General features: G+C 42.7%; 1 protein-coding gene across 1 annotated transcript in view; it reads left to right on the top strand.

Annotated features, from left to right (window-relative positions):
* OCA2 (OCA2 melanosomal transmembrane protein) overlaps positions 1-19,394 on the top strand; it is a 189,131-nt gene that overhangs the window by 98,340 nt on the left and 71,397 nt on the right. The window contains exons 16-17 of the mRNA XM_056861864.1: positions 3,814-3,871; positions 6,223-6,331. Coding sequence (XP_056717842.1) covers positions 3,814-3,871; positions 6,223-6,331 — 167 coding nt within the window. The remainder of the gene's footprint in view (positions 1-3,813; positions 3,872-6,222; positions 6,332-19,394) is intronic.

The raw sequence follows: 19,394 nt of genomic DNA, 5'->3' as shown, positions 1-19,394 counted from the left end.
GCCATAGAGCTTGAAGCCAATCTTTTCATTTTCCTATTCATTATGGCTTGCTTGTTTCCCTTGGGCACAGTCAGGGTGGGATTATAGTCACTTTGTTTATGTGAGGGGAGGAGTAGGCATTTTGAAATGTGCCTCACTCAGTGCCGCAGCCAGAGGATCTGGATTGAACGTGTGCTTTTACGGCTGCCTTGACCTCACTGTCCTCCCCAGAGGGGCGAGCCACAACTCCTGCTCTTCTCCCAGTTCTTCTCCCTCCCAGCCACCCTTCTGTCCTTCTCATGCACTTGCACTGGACAAACGAAAAGCTGCAACACCACCTCTTCCCTCTCTTCTCTCAGCCATCACCGTCTGTCTGTCTTCCCTCCCTGGCAAGGGAAGGAGAGAGCTACACTCCCTCTTCCTCATTCTGGCCACTACATGCCTGACCAGCTTCATTTTTGCCAGGCAGCAGCACTAGCCATCGAGCTCCTTTTTTCCTGATGTCCACCTCTGCTTGCCTGCTTGCTAGCCCGTCCTCTCTTCCTTTGTCAGCTGCAGTTACCTTCACCTGCCACAGCTTCCTGAGAGCTGTTTCCTTTGTTATCTGCGGCTATGCAGACAATGCTTCCTGCATTTGTTTTTTTACCCCCATTTTTCATTATTGTTCTGCAAGACTGGGGTGTCCCCCGAGTTTGCTGAAAAATATTACTTTTGCATAAATGGCCCCAATCTGCAGATTTAGGTATCCGCAGATCAGGGCATAGTTGGCTATTAGATATACAGATGATTAAAAGAAGATGGAAGTATTGAGTAGAAGCCATTGCATATGCAGTTAAAGTTGCTGGGGCCTGTCCTGCTGATAACTTTGGATGAATGGGACTCCGTGTAGCTGCCCAGGGGGGGGGGGAAATGCCATATTTCTGAGGGAAATATCCATCTTTGAAGCTTGTCAGGATAGTCAAGATAGTGCCCTACAACCAGGTGTTAAAAGGATGTATTATTCTTCTGTGGCTAATTGCCAGGCTGGTTCTGCCTTTGTCCATCGCTTCTGCTGCTTTCTGTCACTTGTATTTCAGTCCTGAACGTCTTAATGATAGTACTATACCAAACACTTCCCACGGATAGTTTAGTTGAGGGCTTCCTTTCATTTGGGGGCTTCTTTCAAGCTTCTCTTCTCATTGGATCCCAGGTGGAAGCCAGCTGCAATCCTCCCCCACCGAGCAAACACCCTCTGATCTGCACATTCTGACTCACATTATTCTTAGTCTAGAATTCTCAAGCTAGTCTTCAAGTGAGCAAAAACAACTTGCAAATGTGCATTTCAATTACTGACAAAAAACAACCAGCCCACATTTTTTGGTTTTGTCCTTCTTTTTAATTCCTGTGGAATTTGTTTGAAAATTGGCAAAAAAAAAAAAAAAACCCACAATTTGAGAATGCTCTACTTAAAGAAGAGTTCCCCAGTTGTTAGGCTGACTGCTGGCTAATGGTTTCAAGTGATCTAATGGTTAAGAGATATTTCCCTGACTATTTATTTGGGGAACTCAAAATGGCCATCCTCCATCTTATCCTCACAATGTGCATTCTACCTGCAGGTTGCTTTCGTGAGTGCAGTTTAAATTAATGTAAATTAATGTTATCTTTGAGCTTTGCTGGTTGTGATGCCTCTTGGGGTGCTTTTGCTTGTTGGGAACTATTTACAGGGTTAGACATGTTCTGTGTGCTTTAACAGTCTACTCTCTAAACCAAACACTGAGCACCATCTCTGGAACTTCTCCTCAGTTGGAGAAATGGGGTGAACTGAACTTCCTTTTTTGTAACAATATTATGTGTTGCTTGATTACTGTTAACGGGTTATCATCTAACATTATTTTTGCCTGAGATGTCACCTGTTGGATGTCTGTGCCTTTTACAAAAGAATGCTAATGTCCTTTAATGGCTGTAGATTTTACTTCAACGGGAATTCAGTTTTAAAAGATGGTTTCTTTTTTCTTTTATTGTTTTTATTACAAGACATGGGGAAAGGAAAACAGGGAAAGGGATAATTTGATTATGTTCACTTACATTTCTGTTACACCGGCGTACAGACATTCTATATCATTATCTCTATCATAATCTTACTTTTTGTTCTACTACTATTAAGTCATTCTTGTATCAATTTTCTAATGTTATTTTTAATATCTCTGATGTTACCTTTTGGTCTATTACAAAAAAACAATCACTAATATCATAACAATATCATCTAAAGTATGTACTTATGAGCTGTCATATTTATCATAGAAGGATTGCCATTTCTGTTTATGTTCTTCATACATTTCATGATGTAGCAAGGTGGATAATTTTGACATCATTGCATATTCATGCATTTTTGTAATCCACATGTTTACATCTGGTATCTCCTTATCTTTCCATTTTTGGGCCAATAACAATCTCGCCGCTGTTGTTGCATATTGGTGGAATATGAGGTGGAATTATACCCAATAAAAAGTATTTAGCTTCTAGTTGAAAATTAGTATTCGTTAGGTCTTGTATTTCCTTATGTATTTTTTCCCAAAAACTTTGTACTTTCTTGCATGTCCACCATTAAAAGATGGTTTTCTTGAATTATATACCCTCACCTATTGGATGTCTGGGCCTTGGATAAAATAATATAGCAGACCCAGAGGCAAGAGGGGAGGTGTGAGGTGGCAAGAGGAGAATAACGCAACATTGACACAATGCTGGAATAAACAACAGCTGCAAGTTTATTGATTACAGCCATTGGAGCATTGACAAGGCATGGTGGACAGATCCATGTATTGGGTGACCTGCCTGTTGTCCATTGGTAACCCTACCATTCTGCCTGCTGGTTGAAACCACACAGAATGGCAGATCTTGGGATCCTATGTGGACACAACCACTGTGTGGTTACCTTGCTACCTGGGAGTGAAGCTGGACAACAGGACCTGTGCTGGGCACACCCCCTAATGGTGCTACCTCCAAGTTCCCCTGAGGGGATCTCCAAAGTAGGGGAAGATGGGCACAAAGGCAGTGTCTCCCATCTAGATGGATCCAGCCCCATGCCCAAATTGCCCACCACAAAGTAGTGATGATAACACACCCTGCAACGCCCACAAATTAAGGGAGGGAGAGTGGGGAAGTTGAGTCGACTGTCCGTGGGCTCCATGATGGGTCCTGGCTTAAAGGGGCCAGGCAGACCAGAGAGGGAACCTTGTCTTTCTGGTCCACCTGAGCAACCCTGCCTCAAGTTCTCAGTGCCACATGTGGGGATGAGGAAAAGGGAAGAGGTACGTCCAGCTCCCCGTGTCCTGCTTCCCCGCCTCATGCTGCAAAATGCCGCCGGGTGAGCCAGGGAGCCTTGCTTAATGTTCTTTAATGGGTGTGGATTTTACTTCAGTGGGAATTATTAAGAGATGTTTTTCTTGAATGAAATACTCATCACAACTGAAAGCATGTCTGTTTGGAACAGACAGTGAGAGAAACAGCCAGAAAGAGTTTTCAGTAGGCTGAATACAAGACACCTTAGGGAGCCGGTGTATCTCTACAGAGAGGCAACAACAAAAGAAATATATTTTCTTTCAGGGAAACCAGTTATTTATTTCGTTATACAGTATAGATTAAGCTCATATAAATATCCTTTTTTTTCTTGAGGGGAATCTGTTATCACCATCCTGAAATTCTTCTTTCTTGGTGGTAGACAACTGGAGTGGAACCCAAAGCCTAACAGAGCTGCACAAAGGGAATTCACACACCCCAGTATTATCGTTCAATGACAACTTTGACAGAGCTGTCTTTTTATCAGTGCAAATCTCTATATGTGGACTTTTCTTTCAGACAAATATCACAAGAAGATAAAAACTGGGAAACAAACATCCAGGAGCTTCAAAAAAAGGTAAATGAATTACTTCCACATTTCTGAGAAGTGGCAAACTGTATTTCATTATTCTTCACAGTACATTTCAGTCACAAAGTGCTGTGCAGTTATAATAATCAGGGCAACTGTTTGAGGTAGTTTAGGTTGAATGCTACTCGAACGTACCTAGGTTTACCAGGTCCCATGGCTCCTTTGGTGGGAGCTTTTCTACAGCATGCGGCATGTGCGCCTGGCACAATGCACCCGCACGCCTGACGCCAAGTGTCTGCGTGTCCTGCTCAATGCGCCTATGTCTGAAACTCTGTGGTTTCCTGCGGAGGTTGCTAGAGCGTACGGGTCGCTTCCGAGTAAACCCGGAAGTGACATAGGTGCATCACATGGGCGTGCTTGCACGAGTTGCCCGCCGGCCCTCACCTGGTCGGCGGGCAGCCTGGTGCATTGGCGGGATTTTACCCTCCACCACCGTGCACTTGGCAACCCTAAATGTACCCTAGCAGCAGAATTCATGATTTAAACACAAATCTCCCATTTTGAAAGGCAGGGGAGGTGGAAGGCCCTTTTCAGGCCTGCTTTGGCCTTTGAGGGTGAATGCTAGGAGGCCAGCCATGCCCATCAACAACCTCTGGGTGACCTGCATATCTCACATAGGCCCAGCTGCCTGCTACTGTTCAACAGCAGCCACCCCACAAAAACCAGTGTGATGCATTGGTTAGAGTTTCAGACTAGGGGACCTAGGTTTGAATCCTTACTCTGCCATGGAAGCTCACTTGTTGACCTTGGGCCATTTACACATTCTCAGTGTGACCTACCTCACAGGGTTGTTGGCAGGATAAAAAGGATGAGAGGAGAATAATGCAAGCTGCTTTGGGTCCCTATTGTGGAGAAAGCTTGGGTATAAATGAAATAATAAATATAGCTAAAGATGGGATGGCAGATGAAATGTAGGTTTGCTGGTGGTGGGAAGGAAAGAAGGAAGCAGGGAAAGATAATGATGTGGGGTTTGCCAAGAGGAGGACAGAGTATGGAGAACGTAGGGTTGCCATGTCCCTCTTTGCTATAGGTGGGAGATTTTTGGGGCGGAGCCTGAAGAGGGGTTTGGGAGGGGAGGGACTTCAATGCCATAGAGTCCAATGGCTAAAGCTGCCATTTTCTCCAGGTGAACTGATCTCTATCGGCTGGAGATCAGTTGTAATAGTAGAAGATCTTCTGCTATTACCTGGAGGTTTGGAAAACAGCACTGGAGAAAATTAGTACAAAGGTAACAAATGCTACATTGTGTTTCAAAAGACAATAATAAACAAGCAAGGTGGAATACAAAGACAGTAACAGACAGTAACACATTACTGCCTTGGGGTCATTTATATGTGTACCTTATGGACTTTTCTAATGAATATTCCTACAAGTATATATTAAGAAGATTGCATTGCACAAAGGCTGCATCAAACATGGACTGTATATTTTGTATATATTTGTAGTGTGTTACTGTCTTTGTATTCCACCTTGCTTGTTTATTATTGACTTTTGAAACACAATATAGCATTTGTTACCTTTGTACTAATTTTCTCCAGTGCTGTTTTCCAAACCTCATAGTATTGGCACGGAGGTGCTTTGTTTTTTGGATTACCTGGAGATTGGCAACCCTAGGAGAAGGGGATACAGGGGGGAAATGAGGTGCCCACTGCAAATCCTTGCTGGTTCCCAACTGTGCAGCTGGGCTAAGTCTGGCAGCTGGCACTGCATAGCTGGGCCAAAGTTTTCCCAGGGAGAGGCTACCAGGGTAGAGAGAGAAGGAGGCAAAACTGAAGATGGGAGGGGTAGATAACGGTAGGTTGGTTGATGGGTGGGGAGGAGAGAGGGAAGCAGGAAAGGGGGACAGGCTATTGGGACTTAAAGGGAAGAGAAAGAAAAATAGTGGGGGAGGGGGATGAGTTGCTCCCACAATTCCTTGTGCCCCCCCCCCCATTTGTTGTGTTGTATTTAATATTCAATAAACGAAGAGGCTACTGGGAATTTACAAATGGAATCAGACATATGACCATCATAAGGAGATAAAAAAAAAACTATCCCATTTTTCTTCAAGGAATTCAGGGCATTGTACAACCCCCCCACCCCCACCCCCAAATCATCCTTGAGGGAGCTTATTCTGAAAAAAATTACTATGCCTATTAAAGGTTAATGAATGAACTGAAAAAAATTGATTGGTCCGAGGTCAGTCAGAAAGCTTCATGGCAGGGTAGAGATGTGAACTTGGTTTTTCATAGTCCCATACATCATCTTTGACTCCATGAAAAAGGCAACATAAAAATATAACTGATATATGATATATTTTCTTCTGTTAACATGGACCATATATTTGTTCTTCCTAACAGCACAGAATAACCGACAAGGTGCTTCTCATCAAATGCCTGACTGTTTTGGGATTTGTTATTCTCATGTTCTTTCTCAATTCATTTGTTCCAGGAATTCACTTGGATCTTGGTAAGCTCAGTTTGTCTTTGATGTGGCTGTAGATTAGAAATGTTATGTTTAATATGGAGTGTTTCACACGGATTTTTGAATATGTATTTAGATACTGGTTCTGTACACTTGGTTGGATTGTAAGTGTTCCTGGTTCTCCCCTCCCTAACAGCCATTTTTGACACTTGAAATTTATTCCTGGGGTTGTGGGACCAATGTAAGTGTGTGTGTGGGTTGAAAGGCCAGAGTGCGGAGAGACACTACTTAAAGACAAGAGGGAGCAATTTTGCCTCCTCCCCCCTCCCCACTATAGTCTCCTGACCTTCATGGCTATTACTCCATGAGGGTCCACCCCTAGGAATAAATTTTCTTGGGGTAAGAAATGGCTGCTGCAGGGTGACAACAGCTAGGAAGATCAGGGGTCCTTGAGTAGACCTTAACGTTGCTGCATCCCCAGCGCAATACTGAAATCAGAAAACATCCGTGCCTCTGATCAAGAAAGAAACTTGAATAGCTTTGCCCCCCAAACTAGGGAAGGACTTTTCTGTCCTTAGAGTGGGCAGATGCTTCAGCCACTGCAAAGAGTCACTGTAGGAATAAGAATAAAAAAGGCAACCGGGATGTTAAAAAAAGAAAAGTCAGAAGCATTTTCCATTACTCTCTAACTGTGTATGAGGGGGAGAAAATTCGTGTGAATGAATGATCATATACAATTGGCAGTGTCTTCCTCTCACACAGAGAGAACCATCCCGCAGGTATTTATTGAGAACAGAGCCCAGACTCTAACATGACCAATAAAAGACTTAACCAATTAGTCACACTCTTATTTGTAAGCTCTACTGGCACAGTCTGCAGTGCTAGACAACTCAAATGAATGCAGTCCGCTGCTTCCCTGTTTTATGCACACCATCAAACAGATTCACGGATGTCAGAGCGCTGTTCTTACAGTCAGCAGCTTAATGAAAAAACAACTTCAATTACATTCAGACAAAAGGAAGGCCATGTATTATTCATTCCTACGCAGAGTTTAAAAATAGAGCCTCGCATATATAGAAACATCATCTCAAAAATCCTAGTCCAGTTCATACATCCACATTCATCACTTGTTGACTGTGGCATAATGTGATGTCTTGTATGCAGGAATCACTCATCACAGATGCATCACAGAACTTTTCTACAGCTCATTCCATGACCAACAGTGCTCTATTCTTCTGTCTGTCTTTCTGTCTGTCACATTTTATTCCACCCTTTCTGTGTGTGTGTGTAAGTGCCGTCAAGTCGCTTCCGACTCATGGTGACCCTATGAATCAACGTCCTCCAAAATGTCCTGTCTTTGACAGCCTTGCTCAGATCTTGCAAACTGAGGGCTGTGGCTTCCTTTATTGAGTCCGTCCATCTCTTGATGGGTCTTCCTCTTTTCCTGCTGCCCTCAACTTTTCCTAGCATGACTGTCTTTTCCAGTTACTCTTGTCGTTTCATGATGTGACCAAAATACGATAGCCTCAGTTTAGTCATTTTAGCTTCAGGCTTGATTTGATCTATAACCCACTGATTTGTTTTTTTGGCAGTCCACGGTATCCGTAACACTCTCATCCAACACCACATTTCAAAGGAACCTATTTTCTTCCTATCAGCTTTCTTCCCTGTCCAGCTTTCACACCCATACATAGTAATAGGAAATACGATGGCATGAACTAATCTAGTCTTGGTGGCCAGTGACATATCCTTACACTTCAAAATATTTTCTAGCTCCTTCATGGCTGCCCTTCCTAGTCTCAATCTCCTTTTGATTTCTTGGCTGCAGTCTCCCTTTTGATTGATGGTGGAGCCAAGGAACAATTTATTGAACAATTTCAATTTCCTCATCGTCAACCTTAAAGTTGTGTAATTCTCCTGTAGTCATTATTTTTGTTTTCTTGTTATTCAGCTGTAGTCCTGCTTTGGCACTTTCTCTTTTAACTTTCAGCAGTAGTCGTTTCAAATCTTCACTATTTTCTGCCAATAATATAGTGTCATCGGCATATCTCAAATTATTAATGTTCCTCCCTCCAATTTTCACTCCACCTTCATCTAAATTTAACCCAGCTTTCCTAATTATATGTTCTGCATATAGATTGAAGAGATAGGGAGATAAAATACATCCTTGTCTGACACCTTTGCCAATTGAAAACCATTCTGTTTCTCCATATTCTGTTTTAACTGTGGCCTCTTGCGCATCAAAACGATCAGATGTAGTGGCACACCCATTTCCTTTAAAACCAGCCATAGCTTTTCATGATCCACACAGTCAAAAGCTTTGCTGTAATCTATGAAACACAAGCTGATTTTCTTCTGAAATTCTCTCGTATGCTCCAGTAACCAACGTATATTTGCAATATGATCTCTAGTGCCTCTTCCTTTTCTGAAACCAGCTTGAACATCAGGCATTTCTCGTTCCATATATGGTAACAGCCTTTGCTGCAGTGAGCAAAGTGATTCTCTCCTCAGTCTATCCTCACAAGAATGTGAAATAAGCTAGGCTGAGAGAGAGAGAGAGAGTGTATGCACGTGACTGGCCCAAAGCTACTAACAGTTTCATCCTAAGCAATGTTGTACACTTCTAAGACCTCTGATTTCAATGGATTTAGAAGGGTTAATTCAGCTTAAGATGGCACCATCAGTGAGCATGATGGATGAATAGGGATTTTTACCTGGTTTCCCAAATCCAAGTTCATTAAAATTAACATAAACTGCCTTTCTCAGAAAGACACAGTAAAGGTGATGGTGGTGGAGTGTGCAGTAAAGTCACAGCCGACTTATGGTGTCCCCGAAGGGTTTTCAAGGCAAGAGACGTTCAGAGGTGGTTTGTCATTGCCTGCCTCTGCATTGTGACCCTGGTCTTCCTTGGTGGCCTCCCATCCAAGTACTAACAATGACCAACCTTGCTTAGCTTCTGAGATCTGATGAGATCAGGCTAGCTTGGGCCATCCAGGTCAGGGATGAAGATTCCACAGCACATAAACCAGTAAAATGCCTCAAATCCATGAAACCATTGACATAAACTCCACACCAGATCAACCAAAATCAGAGTAGTCACACTCTGTCAAAAGCTCCTTGAACTTTTAAGTACTATATTGGACGGGCTCTCCAAGGGAGTTGAAAGGGCTTAAAAGGGCCGTGCTCTGTCCTGGAACCTGCGCTCCTGCTGTATTTCTATTTACTGTTCAGACAAAGATTTTAAGGGGAACACAAAAACTTGGGCAGTTCGTAAGTGGATTTCTTGGAGGAGGTGAATTGCTCACTCTGGTGTTCTGCGTGACTGAGTTCTAAGTTCTTTTCCAAATGGGTGTCCATTACCTGTTCCTATTCAGATGGAACTACTGGTGTCTTGTGTGTGTGTGTGTGTGTGGGGGGGGGTCTGGAAACTTCCAGGACTGTGCTTCTCAGGGTCAGCGTCCAAGATGTGGCTCAGGGGTCAGGAAAATGACAAAAGTGCCTTTTTCAGTAGGAGTGAGAAGTAATTTCTTCACCCTGACCCAGCTGCATACTGACTGTGATCTGGAAAGGCTGCACAATGCACTTGGGGAATTGCCAAGAATGGCAGCCTGCGCCCTCACACATAACAGACTGTTGCTATGAAAGTTCCTCACATCTGGGAGGGGCTGTTGCTCAGTGGTAGAGCATCTGCTTGGCATGCAGAAGGTCCCAGATTCAATCCCCGGCATCTCCAGTTAAAGGGACTAGGCAGGTAGGTGATGTGAAAGACCCCTGCCTGAGACCCTGGAGAGCCGCTGCTGGTGTGAGTAGACAATACTGACTTTGATGGACCAAGGGTCTGATTCAGTATAAGGCAGCTTCATGTGTAAGGCATATTTTTGGACAGCATAAGAATCTGCCGTAGGAAAGATCCTGTGCATGTTGGAAATATTGGATGTGAAATGGTAGCCTGTTCTTGTCAGATCTTGGAAGCTAAGCAGGGTCATCAATACTTGGATGGAATACCACCAAGGAAGACTTTGCAGAAGAAGGTAAGCATCCCTAACTAAAGGCAGGTGCTGAAAATTTCCTCGAAACCTTCTCAACCCAATGTGGTCTTCCTGCCACATGTAGTCTGTATGTGAAATTATTGGAACTAAATAGCAGCATGCTTGGTCATTACAATGGCTAAAACTAAAGGATAAAAATAAATACACTGATTTACTTGCTAGTGAATATACCCCCCACCCAGCAACCCCTGCTGCCTGCCACTAATGTTTCAGCCAGAGGGAGAAAAATGAAGAAAAAATCCCTGGAAGGGATGTCAAGCCTTTCTGGGTATCATCAGAAATTGTACGGTAAAACCTCTCTAGGCAAAAATATAACATATCCAGTGATTTCTAGTGAGGCATGATGTCACTTCTGAGCTTTCTCCAGAAGCAAAGTAACACTATTGTGCAGATGGTACCCCTCCCATGCCCCCCCCTCTGACTCCCTCTGGTCGCCACCTGCTAGCTGGCAACAAACAAACAAACAAACAAACAAACAACTCTGAGTTTAACTGATGAGAAAGAATAGCCGTGAAGGCCTAGGATATCCCTTTTTAACCCAGCCAGATTTCTGATTTCCCCTGCTAATCTAATCCAAGAAATGTATGCAGTCTCATGGGTAAAATGTGAGGGGAAGCAGAATATCCTTTAGACAAACCTATTATAAAATACAGAAGCCTGAGAAAACAGCAAAACTAAAACTTCCTTAGATTGATGCATTTCTTCTGTTCTTGATATAATCACTAAGAAAGGCTTAAAATGTACAGTGCAAAAGTCATTTGCTTAGGGCATATTAAGGAGATCAAAATGGAAGTGACTGCATGGTATCACTACTCCAGACATTGAGCAGTTCCGACTGGGGCATATGTCTTGTAGGCATCAGGTAGACTTCTGAGAAAAGACAGATTTCACATATGTATTCTTTTAAACTATAACATCCCACCTTGGTAACCAGAGCACTGGTGGCACTGAGAAAATAATCTGAGCTGGAAAACTGCAAGTAACCAACCCTGTTGCTCTGAGCTCCCTAGGAGCTATTTAGACAGAATTCACAAACTTGTTTTTGTCTGGTCGACCACTGACTGATGGGATGCATCAGATTAGAAAAAAGAAATGAAGCATGAATTCATGTGCCGGTGTGGTGTAGTGATGCAGAGTGGTTAGAGTTAGCATAAGAGTTTATGCACACCATCTTTGCACTCCTCTCTAATTGCTGGTTGGCACTTTGAGATATCCTCAGGCTTCAGAATAAGACACTGGATGGCACTGGGGAAGGGTGTCTGGATATTTCATTGCACTAGGCCACAGCACTAGGTTTACTTCTGGCTGCTCCAGTTCAGACCTGCACACAGGACTGGTTCACTGCCCAAGGGATTTATATGACTACTTAGGGTACCACACTGATAAGGGAGATGTGACTTGTACCTACCATTGCCTCCTCCACTGGTTGTACTGCCTTCTAGGGTCCAAGGGGCTTCCTCTGCAAACCTGCCTTGGATTTTGCTAGTATGGCTGCAGCAAGAGAGGAGGAGGTAAAACTTGGATCTACCTAGAGCAAGCTGCCTCCTTTATGGGCTGCCTTGGATCTTGTAAGAGGAGAGCTCTGGAGTGGCTCACTAGCTTGAGCCAGCACTGCCTGCCCAATTCATCACTCATCATTCTGCATGTAAAATATCCATCACTTACAACAGCCCATTTGGGCTCAACACATCTCTCAGCCTAGTTGTCTGCCTGGTCCTGAAATAACAGAAAGGCTGTTAAGCACTTGGGCGGGCCATGATACCTGAATGGCAGGTTGTTTCTGGCTTTGTGAGTCACAAGTAGATCTGCTCTCTATCTATGTATGTGCCCTCAAATCGCAGCTGACTTATGGTGACCCCAGCAAGTGGCTTCCAAGGCAAGTGAGAAGTGAATTATAGATAGAATAATAGAATCATAGAGTTGGAAGGTGCCATATAGGGCATCTAGTCCACCCCCCTGCTCAATGCAGGATCAGCCTAGTGCATCCCTGACAAGTGTTTGTCCAGCTTCTGCTTAAAGACTGCCAGTGAGGGGGAGCTCACCACCTCCCTAGGTAGCTGATTCCACTGCTGAACAACTCTTACTGTAAAAAACGTTTTTCCTAATATCCACCTGATACCTCTCTGTCTGTAATTTAAACCCATTATTGCAAGTGGAGGTGGTTTGTCATTGATTTCCTCTGCAGAGCCTTCCCTGGTGGTCTCCCATCCAAGTACTGATCCTGCTTAGCTTCTGAGATTTGACAAAATGGGCTATACCATGTCACCATCCCTCCAGACCTGTTCTCCAGATCTCATAAATGTCTTAGTTCTCCATAATATTTAGTTGCTACTAAAGTTAAATTTGCAAACCCATAATACAATTTCATGGTTGATATATTCCTTGTATAAAAATGGAATATATAACCAGCTGAAGCATAGCGTTATGTGTCCTCCACAATGCATGCACATCATTAGATGCATCAAATAACCTGTAGCTGATTGCTTTGTGTGTATCCCTTATTGCGATCCCATTGGCAAATTGCTCCCTGGGGAAAAGTAACCAAATAAACACACAGACACTTATTTCTTTGGAAAAACAAATGGCCACAGCTTTATTGATTACAACAGATAGAGCATTGGCAAAGCATAGGGACGGATCCATGGATCGAATGACCACCCTGTCATCCGATGTATCGAAAGCATCGATAAAATGGCCCCAAACCACAAGTTGGGACAGCAACCGGAGTAGCGCTTAGATGACCCCACCAGGACACAGATCTCTGGGTGAAGCCAACGGCACCTGGAAGTACCCCAAAACCCGCCCCCAAGCTGGGCAACAATGGTGTACTCCATCCCAAGACCCCTTATGGGGGTCCCCAAAAACGGGAAGGAAAGGCACCTCTTCCCAACTTGGATCAGTCCCAATGCCTAAAACCGCCCAAGCTGTGATGAAAGAGATTGACAAGTATAACAAAAGGGGAAGGGTGGGTGGGACTCGCCGCCACCAGGTCACAAACAGGCCTACGACTGGGCGGCGCGCCATTAAATAGGTGCGGGGAGGCACGGGGAGAGAAAAAGCCATTGCCATGATGTCACTCCCCAGCCTCGCCCTGCGCCATAGGTTGGGCAGAGCCTCAGGAGGCCGTGGGAAGATGGACGAAAGCCTGTGTGGAAGGGCGAGAGCGGCAACGCTCTCCCCTCCCACGAGACCTCCTTTCCCCCAGGAGCCAGCCCGAGGGGGATCGCAACGAGTGATCCAGTAAGTCAGCTCGCTTCCATTATTTCACTGTTCTGTTTTCTGCAGTTGTCTCAGTTCCTGGTTTAGATGCTTCTTATTGGTGATTATTTTATGCATGAGGTTTTTGTTTTTTTGCTTGCTTAGATTTATTTCAGTGCATGTTCAGTAGTTGCTGCTAATGTGTTTTATGCTGCAGTGGTTTTTAAATCTTTTTTAGTGGTTTTATCGTATTATTGATTACAATGTTAGCTGTCCCGAGGACTGATTTTGTTAAGCAGAAAGGTAGAATGGATACATGTGAAACAGGGATGAAAATTTCTAACCAGCACTGTCTTTCTCAAGGCGCTCAATACAGAAGATAGGAGGTAACACCAAAGCCATTTTCTTTCTGGAACTCCATGCTGGCCCACACTGGCTTATTTTTACCCCAGTTCTTCAAATAGGTGAAATAAAAATAGCTGAACATATTATCAGTGTTGATTGAAAAACATTTTAGAGGTGATGTTAGGAGGCATTAAAGCTCTTTCTGCAATATTTGATCTGTGATCTAGAAGTGTTTAACTTTGATTTGCTTGATTTATAAAACTGAGAAACAAACCTGTATGTGCGGACTCATCCAAAGTAGAAGCTGAAAAGTATTTTTAAAACGTAATCTGATCATGCTATGGACATTCTTCAAGATAGGTAGGAGGGAAATTATGAATTATGGAATTGACATCCAGGAGGTGGAATTAAAGATGGCAGAGTTAGCAAAGCAGTTTTTCTTCGGGCAGAGGAGAGTGGACCTCAAGGAAGATTATTAATTTGTAAATAATGTGGGTTTACACCAACCATAAACACAGTCATCTACATATAAAATCTTATTGCAACTTATTATATTTGGTGACATCTTACATTAACTGAATCATTTTGCGCTTGTAGACTGCATTTCAAATATATGCCCTGAGCACTGTAAAATGTCTTTATTTATTTTATCTGACGTCCAATTTCATTGGTAAAATATATTATGCAGGTCTCTTGGTTTATCTTATTGCCAGAGCATTCAATTAGAAATGGGCTGAAGTACTATGATTAGGATGTCTCTGGGTTATATTCTTACTTGTTTGGAAACCAGTTGGTATATTTATTGACTCATTTGCATAATTTGCAAGATTTTTTGAGAAAATTCACCAGAGAAATTAAACATTGCAATTGTTAAGGGCACCAACAGACCCGTTAGGCTGCAATTCCTCTCTCCTTAAACAAATGACATTGAGTGCATTATGTTAATAGTGGGGGGAAGGGATATTTTGTCAGTACACAAATGAATGCTGCCTCTTTCTGTTTCTAGTCAGCAGTGCCTTAATAGCTATGCAAGATTGCTTTCTTTAAGTGATAGTTTCTGTGCTTACCTGAATGAATATAACGGGCTGGTAGCTGAGTAGCCATGCATGAATCTTGGCAGCAGAAACAATGCTGAGTGATGATAAAATGTTTACATTACTCTAGGGTGCATCATATACCAGGCAAGTCAAAAGAGAAAGACAGCGTGGAGAGGTTTCTATGCTAATGCTAGAAGCCTCCAAGTGAAAATGGGGGAGTTAGAGTGCATGGTTTTAAGGGGAAAACATAGATATAGTGAGCATTACAGAAACCTGATAGAAGGGAGAGTACCATAAGGTCATCCCTGGATATAAACTCTATAGAAATGATAGGGAAAGCCATATTGGAGGGGGTGTTGCTATGTATATCAAGGAAGGCATAGTGTCTAATAAACTAGAAGCCATAAAAAGGACAGACTCGTCCACAGAATCCTTGTGGTTGACGATTCCGGGCCCGAAAGGTAATTTAGTACTGGGGACATTCTATTGGCCCCCTGACCAAAAGGCTCAGAGCGATCTAGAGATGAAGAATGAAAGCTTCATTCTTCATAAGGAAATAGAAAAACTGTCCGTCTATTTTGACCACCTTTTGGTTTTGCACTTGGTTATGTACTTTTGGATTGTTATGAGAGAGCAGAGCAGCCTGGAGAGAGAGCAGCCTCCCCCCTCTACTTCCATCTCCCACCTTCTCCAGACGGAAGCCAGCTGCCCCGACAGCAGCACTTCCCAGAAGGCAAGTGCGTCGCATCCTTCTCCTCCCATACTGGAGGCCACTGCGGCAGTGGCCAGTTGCTGCCGCCGCTTCCCTTGTGCGGTGAAGGCTCTCTTGAGAGCCTGCTGAGGGTTGGGGTGGGAAAAAGAGCCGCTGGAAGAAAGCTCGACCAACAAGGGGTGGGTTGGTAACGCAATAAGGAGGCGCCCAGCATGGCGACAAGGGAGAATCACTATATTAGTGGGAGAATTGCAACACTAAACGGCCATGTGTTAATGGCCACACCCACATGGTGTGTCAGAAGCATCATCTCACCTATTCTCCTTCCAGGCGAATATCCAAGAGTTCTTAACATACAAATACTTTCACCATATCCCATGCAATGTTATTGAGAGACAAGGCCACTGAGATTAGTGGAATTCCACTGAGCTTAGTGGGCCACTGATAACTGTAGAGTTTCATTGAACTTTATTCTAAATAAGCATAGTACAGTCATCATAGTACATAGTACTAAATAAGCATAAGTACAGCCAGGCTGCTACTTAATTTGGGATTGATGAATCTTGCCACAATTCTTGCCTTTCTCCCTCTGGGCACACAGTACCATTAGCTTCCTCACCAATAAGGAATTTTTTTATTCTGGCAACTGAACTCCAAGGCTTCAATACTCCAAACGAAATGTGTAAGACTGGTTTAGTGACCCCAAAGAGGTGGGTTGCAGCTGGAGGGACTGGATTTCATCTTTAAGGTTACCAGCTCTGGGTTGGGAAATACCTGGAGATTTTTGGGGCAGAGCCTGAGAAGAGCAGGGTTTGGAGAGGGGAGGGACTTCAATGCCATAGAGTCCAATTGCCAAAACAGCCATTTTCTCCAAGTCAACTGATCTCTATCAGCTGGAGATCAGTTGTAAATAGCAGGAGATCTCCACCTACCACCTGGAAGTTGGCAACCACATTCATCTTTGATTGTAAGTTCCTAGCAAAATATTCAGCTGTAGCATCTAGTTTGTTTTACAGCCCTGTGTAGTAGCAATGTTCTTTTAGAAACGAGGGCTGGATGAACCGTATCGTTAAGTATGCAGTAACCTAAAGTACCCTGGCCCCTGCTGTTAGTAATTATCTGAGAGCACTTTCGTGGGAAGAGAGGGACCTCATTCACATTACCCTCTGAGCCTATGACCAATATTGGTTTTTACTTCCAATTGTACTGTTACAGAATGATCCAATAATGTGAAGCTACCTTATACTCTATATCAGAGCTTCAGTCCATTTTGTCCAGTAGTCAACTGTTCTTTTGTTTTGACACCATTATACTGAACATTGTCAAAACATTTTTGCAGAGTGATGATGATGAGGTGAGTTAAATGACATATTATGGAGCGAGATGGGGAAAACTTGGCACGGGCTGTCATTTTGAATGGTAGTTCTTTGCTTTTTGTAGTTTGTTCTTTCTGGGATTCCTGTGGGTTGGCTCACAAGATCTATTGTGCACAAATGTGATCAACATCAAAGTTCCTTAGATAAAATCCATTCTCTGGATACATTAACATTTCTTTTACTTGGTCTTTGTGCTTGTAAGCAGAAGCAATTACAATTCACAATGAAGTTTACGTTTACTGCAAGCATATTGTAAGCATGAGGAGGAAAAAAAATGACAGCCACAATGGAGCAAGTTTAAATACTATTATGCTATGTTCTACAACTCTTTAGAATTTGTGAAAACTAGTCTGTATATATTTACTAAATAAGCTCCTGTCCAATCGTCTAATTTACCAAGTTCCATGGGAACATATTAGCAAGAAAGATGATGCCAAATGGAATATCAGTGCTTAATAATGCACATTCCATTGAGGTTTCAGTGCTTTTTGAAAAGTTACATTACAGTCAAATTCTATACATTTGCTTCTATTGGAGTTGATACCTATTATACCCTTGGATACTACAAAAGAAAGCTGTATATTCTGTAAAAGATTAAAGAGCGTATAACACTTTTTACATTACCTCTATATGGAAGTAGGATATGAATACTGAATGAACCCAGAGGATTTCTCACTTCCGCAAAAAGCCCTAACCTTCTTTAACCCATGTCAAACAGTAAAAAATCACTACAAGCTTTGACAGAATATCTGATGAAACCTATCCTATTGTACCTTCCACAAGTCTAAATAATTTATTTCAAACTTCTTGCCAGACAAGAGTGAAATACAGTCTGGCACAATCCTCCTTGTTATTATTTCCTATTATCATAAAAATCATCTAAGCTTAGAAATAACATTTATGTTTAAAATTACAAAGCCACAGAAATTCCACACTCAGCTCAAACTGAAAGTTTTATATATCATTAAAAAGGGAAGAAATGTATTATACTTCGGAATATTTTACAAGTGATTCAGCTACATTTGTATTGGCCATGTTATATGTTTGGGTTGAATAGCTTTTTCAAGTTCTTTAGACAGGAGCAGACAATTGATATCAGCTAAAATGTTTAAATTTATTTATTTAGGATATTTCATGCTGTCTCTTCAGAGTCATGTTCAAGGTGGCTTACAATTAAAAAGCACAGCAATTTTTACAATTAAAAAAAACAAGACATAAGACATAAGCAGCATAAAAACCACCCATAAAACAGAGCAGACCATTACAAATAAAAATAAAACCTCTAATTAAAAGCCTGGGTAAAAAGATATGTTTTAGCCTGGCACCTAAAAGAAAGTAATGTAGGTACCAGACAAGCTGCAAGAGGAGTGCATTCAAAGGCAAGGTGCCACCACAGCCAATGCTCTGTCTCTAAGTTGCCATCCACCTCACCTCTGAAGGTTGGGGCCCAGAGATTAAGAGGCATATCTTAATTGGCAGGTGGGATGGTATGGGAGGAGATGGTCCTTCAGGTACTCTGGCATCAATATGTTTACAGCCTTAAATGGAAGAACTAGCACTTTGATTTGTGCCTGGAAACAGAATGGTAGCCAATGCATATCTTTCATCATAGGGGTGATACAGTCTCTGTAACCATCCCCTGACAGAATAATTATTATAAATCATTGCTACTGTGTGTTCTACATGCATGAGCAGTACAATATCTGAGAAACTTAGCCATGCAGACGTAGCTTCCATGGACAGGCCACAGAATCTATCACGTGTTTTCTCTGGTCACTGAGATGTTTAGGGTTGCCAGCTGACTGCTGCAACTGGCCAGAGATGTTGGGGTGCAGGGACAATGGAAGAAGTGTTGCATCACTATGAGTTTTGGGTGAATCTGAGAGCATTGCCCCAATGTGGCAATGTCACTTCTGCATTCGAGCCGTAAGTGACATCATGAGGTCAGTATAGCACTGGGATCCCCCCCAAATCTGCTCCTGCTGCTCCACTGAACAACAGCAGGAGCACTGGGGGCCAGGGCAGGAGACCTGGCCACCTTAGAGATGTTACAGGGCTATGAACAGTTATTCATTTACATTTTAAAAACTTCCCTTCCTCTAAAGAGGTCATGTTGGTGTATACGGTCCCCTTCCTTCTGTCTTCACAACAACCATGTGAGGCACCTTGTTCTGAAAGATGATGTCTGATCCAAGGAGAATTGGGATCCCTTTGGAGGGAACTGGAGGTGTGAGATATATATATATATATATATATATATATATATATATATATATATATATATATATATATATATATATAGACTTTGCAAGTCTTGGAACAGGAACAGCTGATTCATATGCTATGAAGGAGCTGTGTTGATGGTGTTAGGCCTGTTTCTTTAAAAGCTGG

Source organism: Euleptes europaea, chromosome 16 (genome assembly GCF_029931775.1).
Source record: "Euleptes europaea isolate rEulEur1 chromosome 16, rEulEur1.hap1, whole genome shotgun sequence".
In the NCBI taxonomy this organism is placed as follows: domain Eukaryota; kingdom Metazoa; phylum Chordata; class Lepidosauria; order Squamata; family Sphaerodactylidae; genus Euleptes; species Euleptes europaea.
This window is presented reverse-complemented; position numbering and strand designations above follow the sequence as displayed.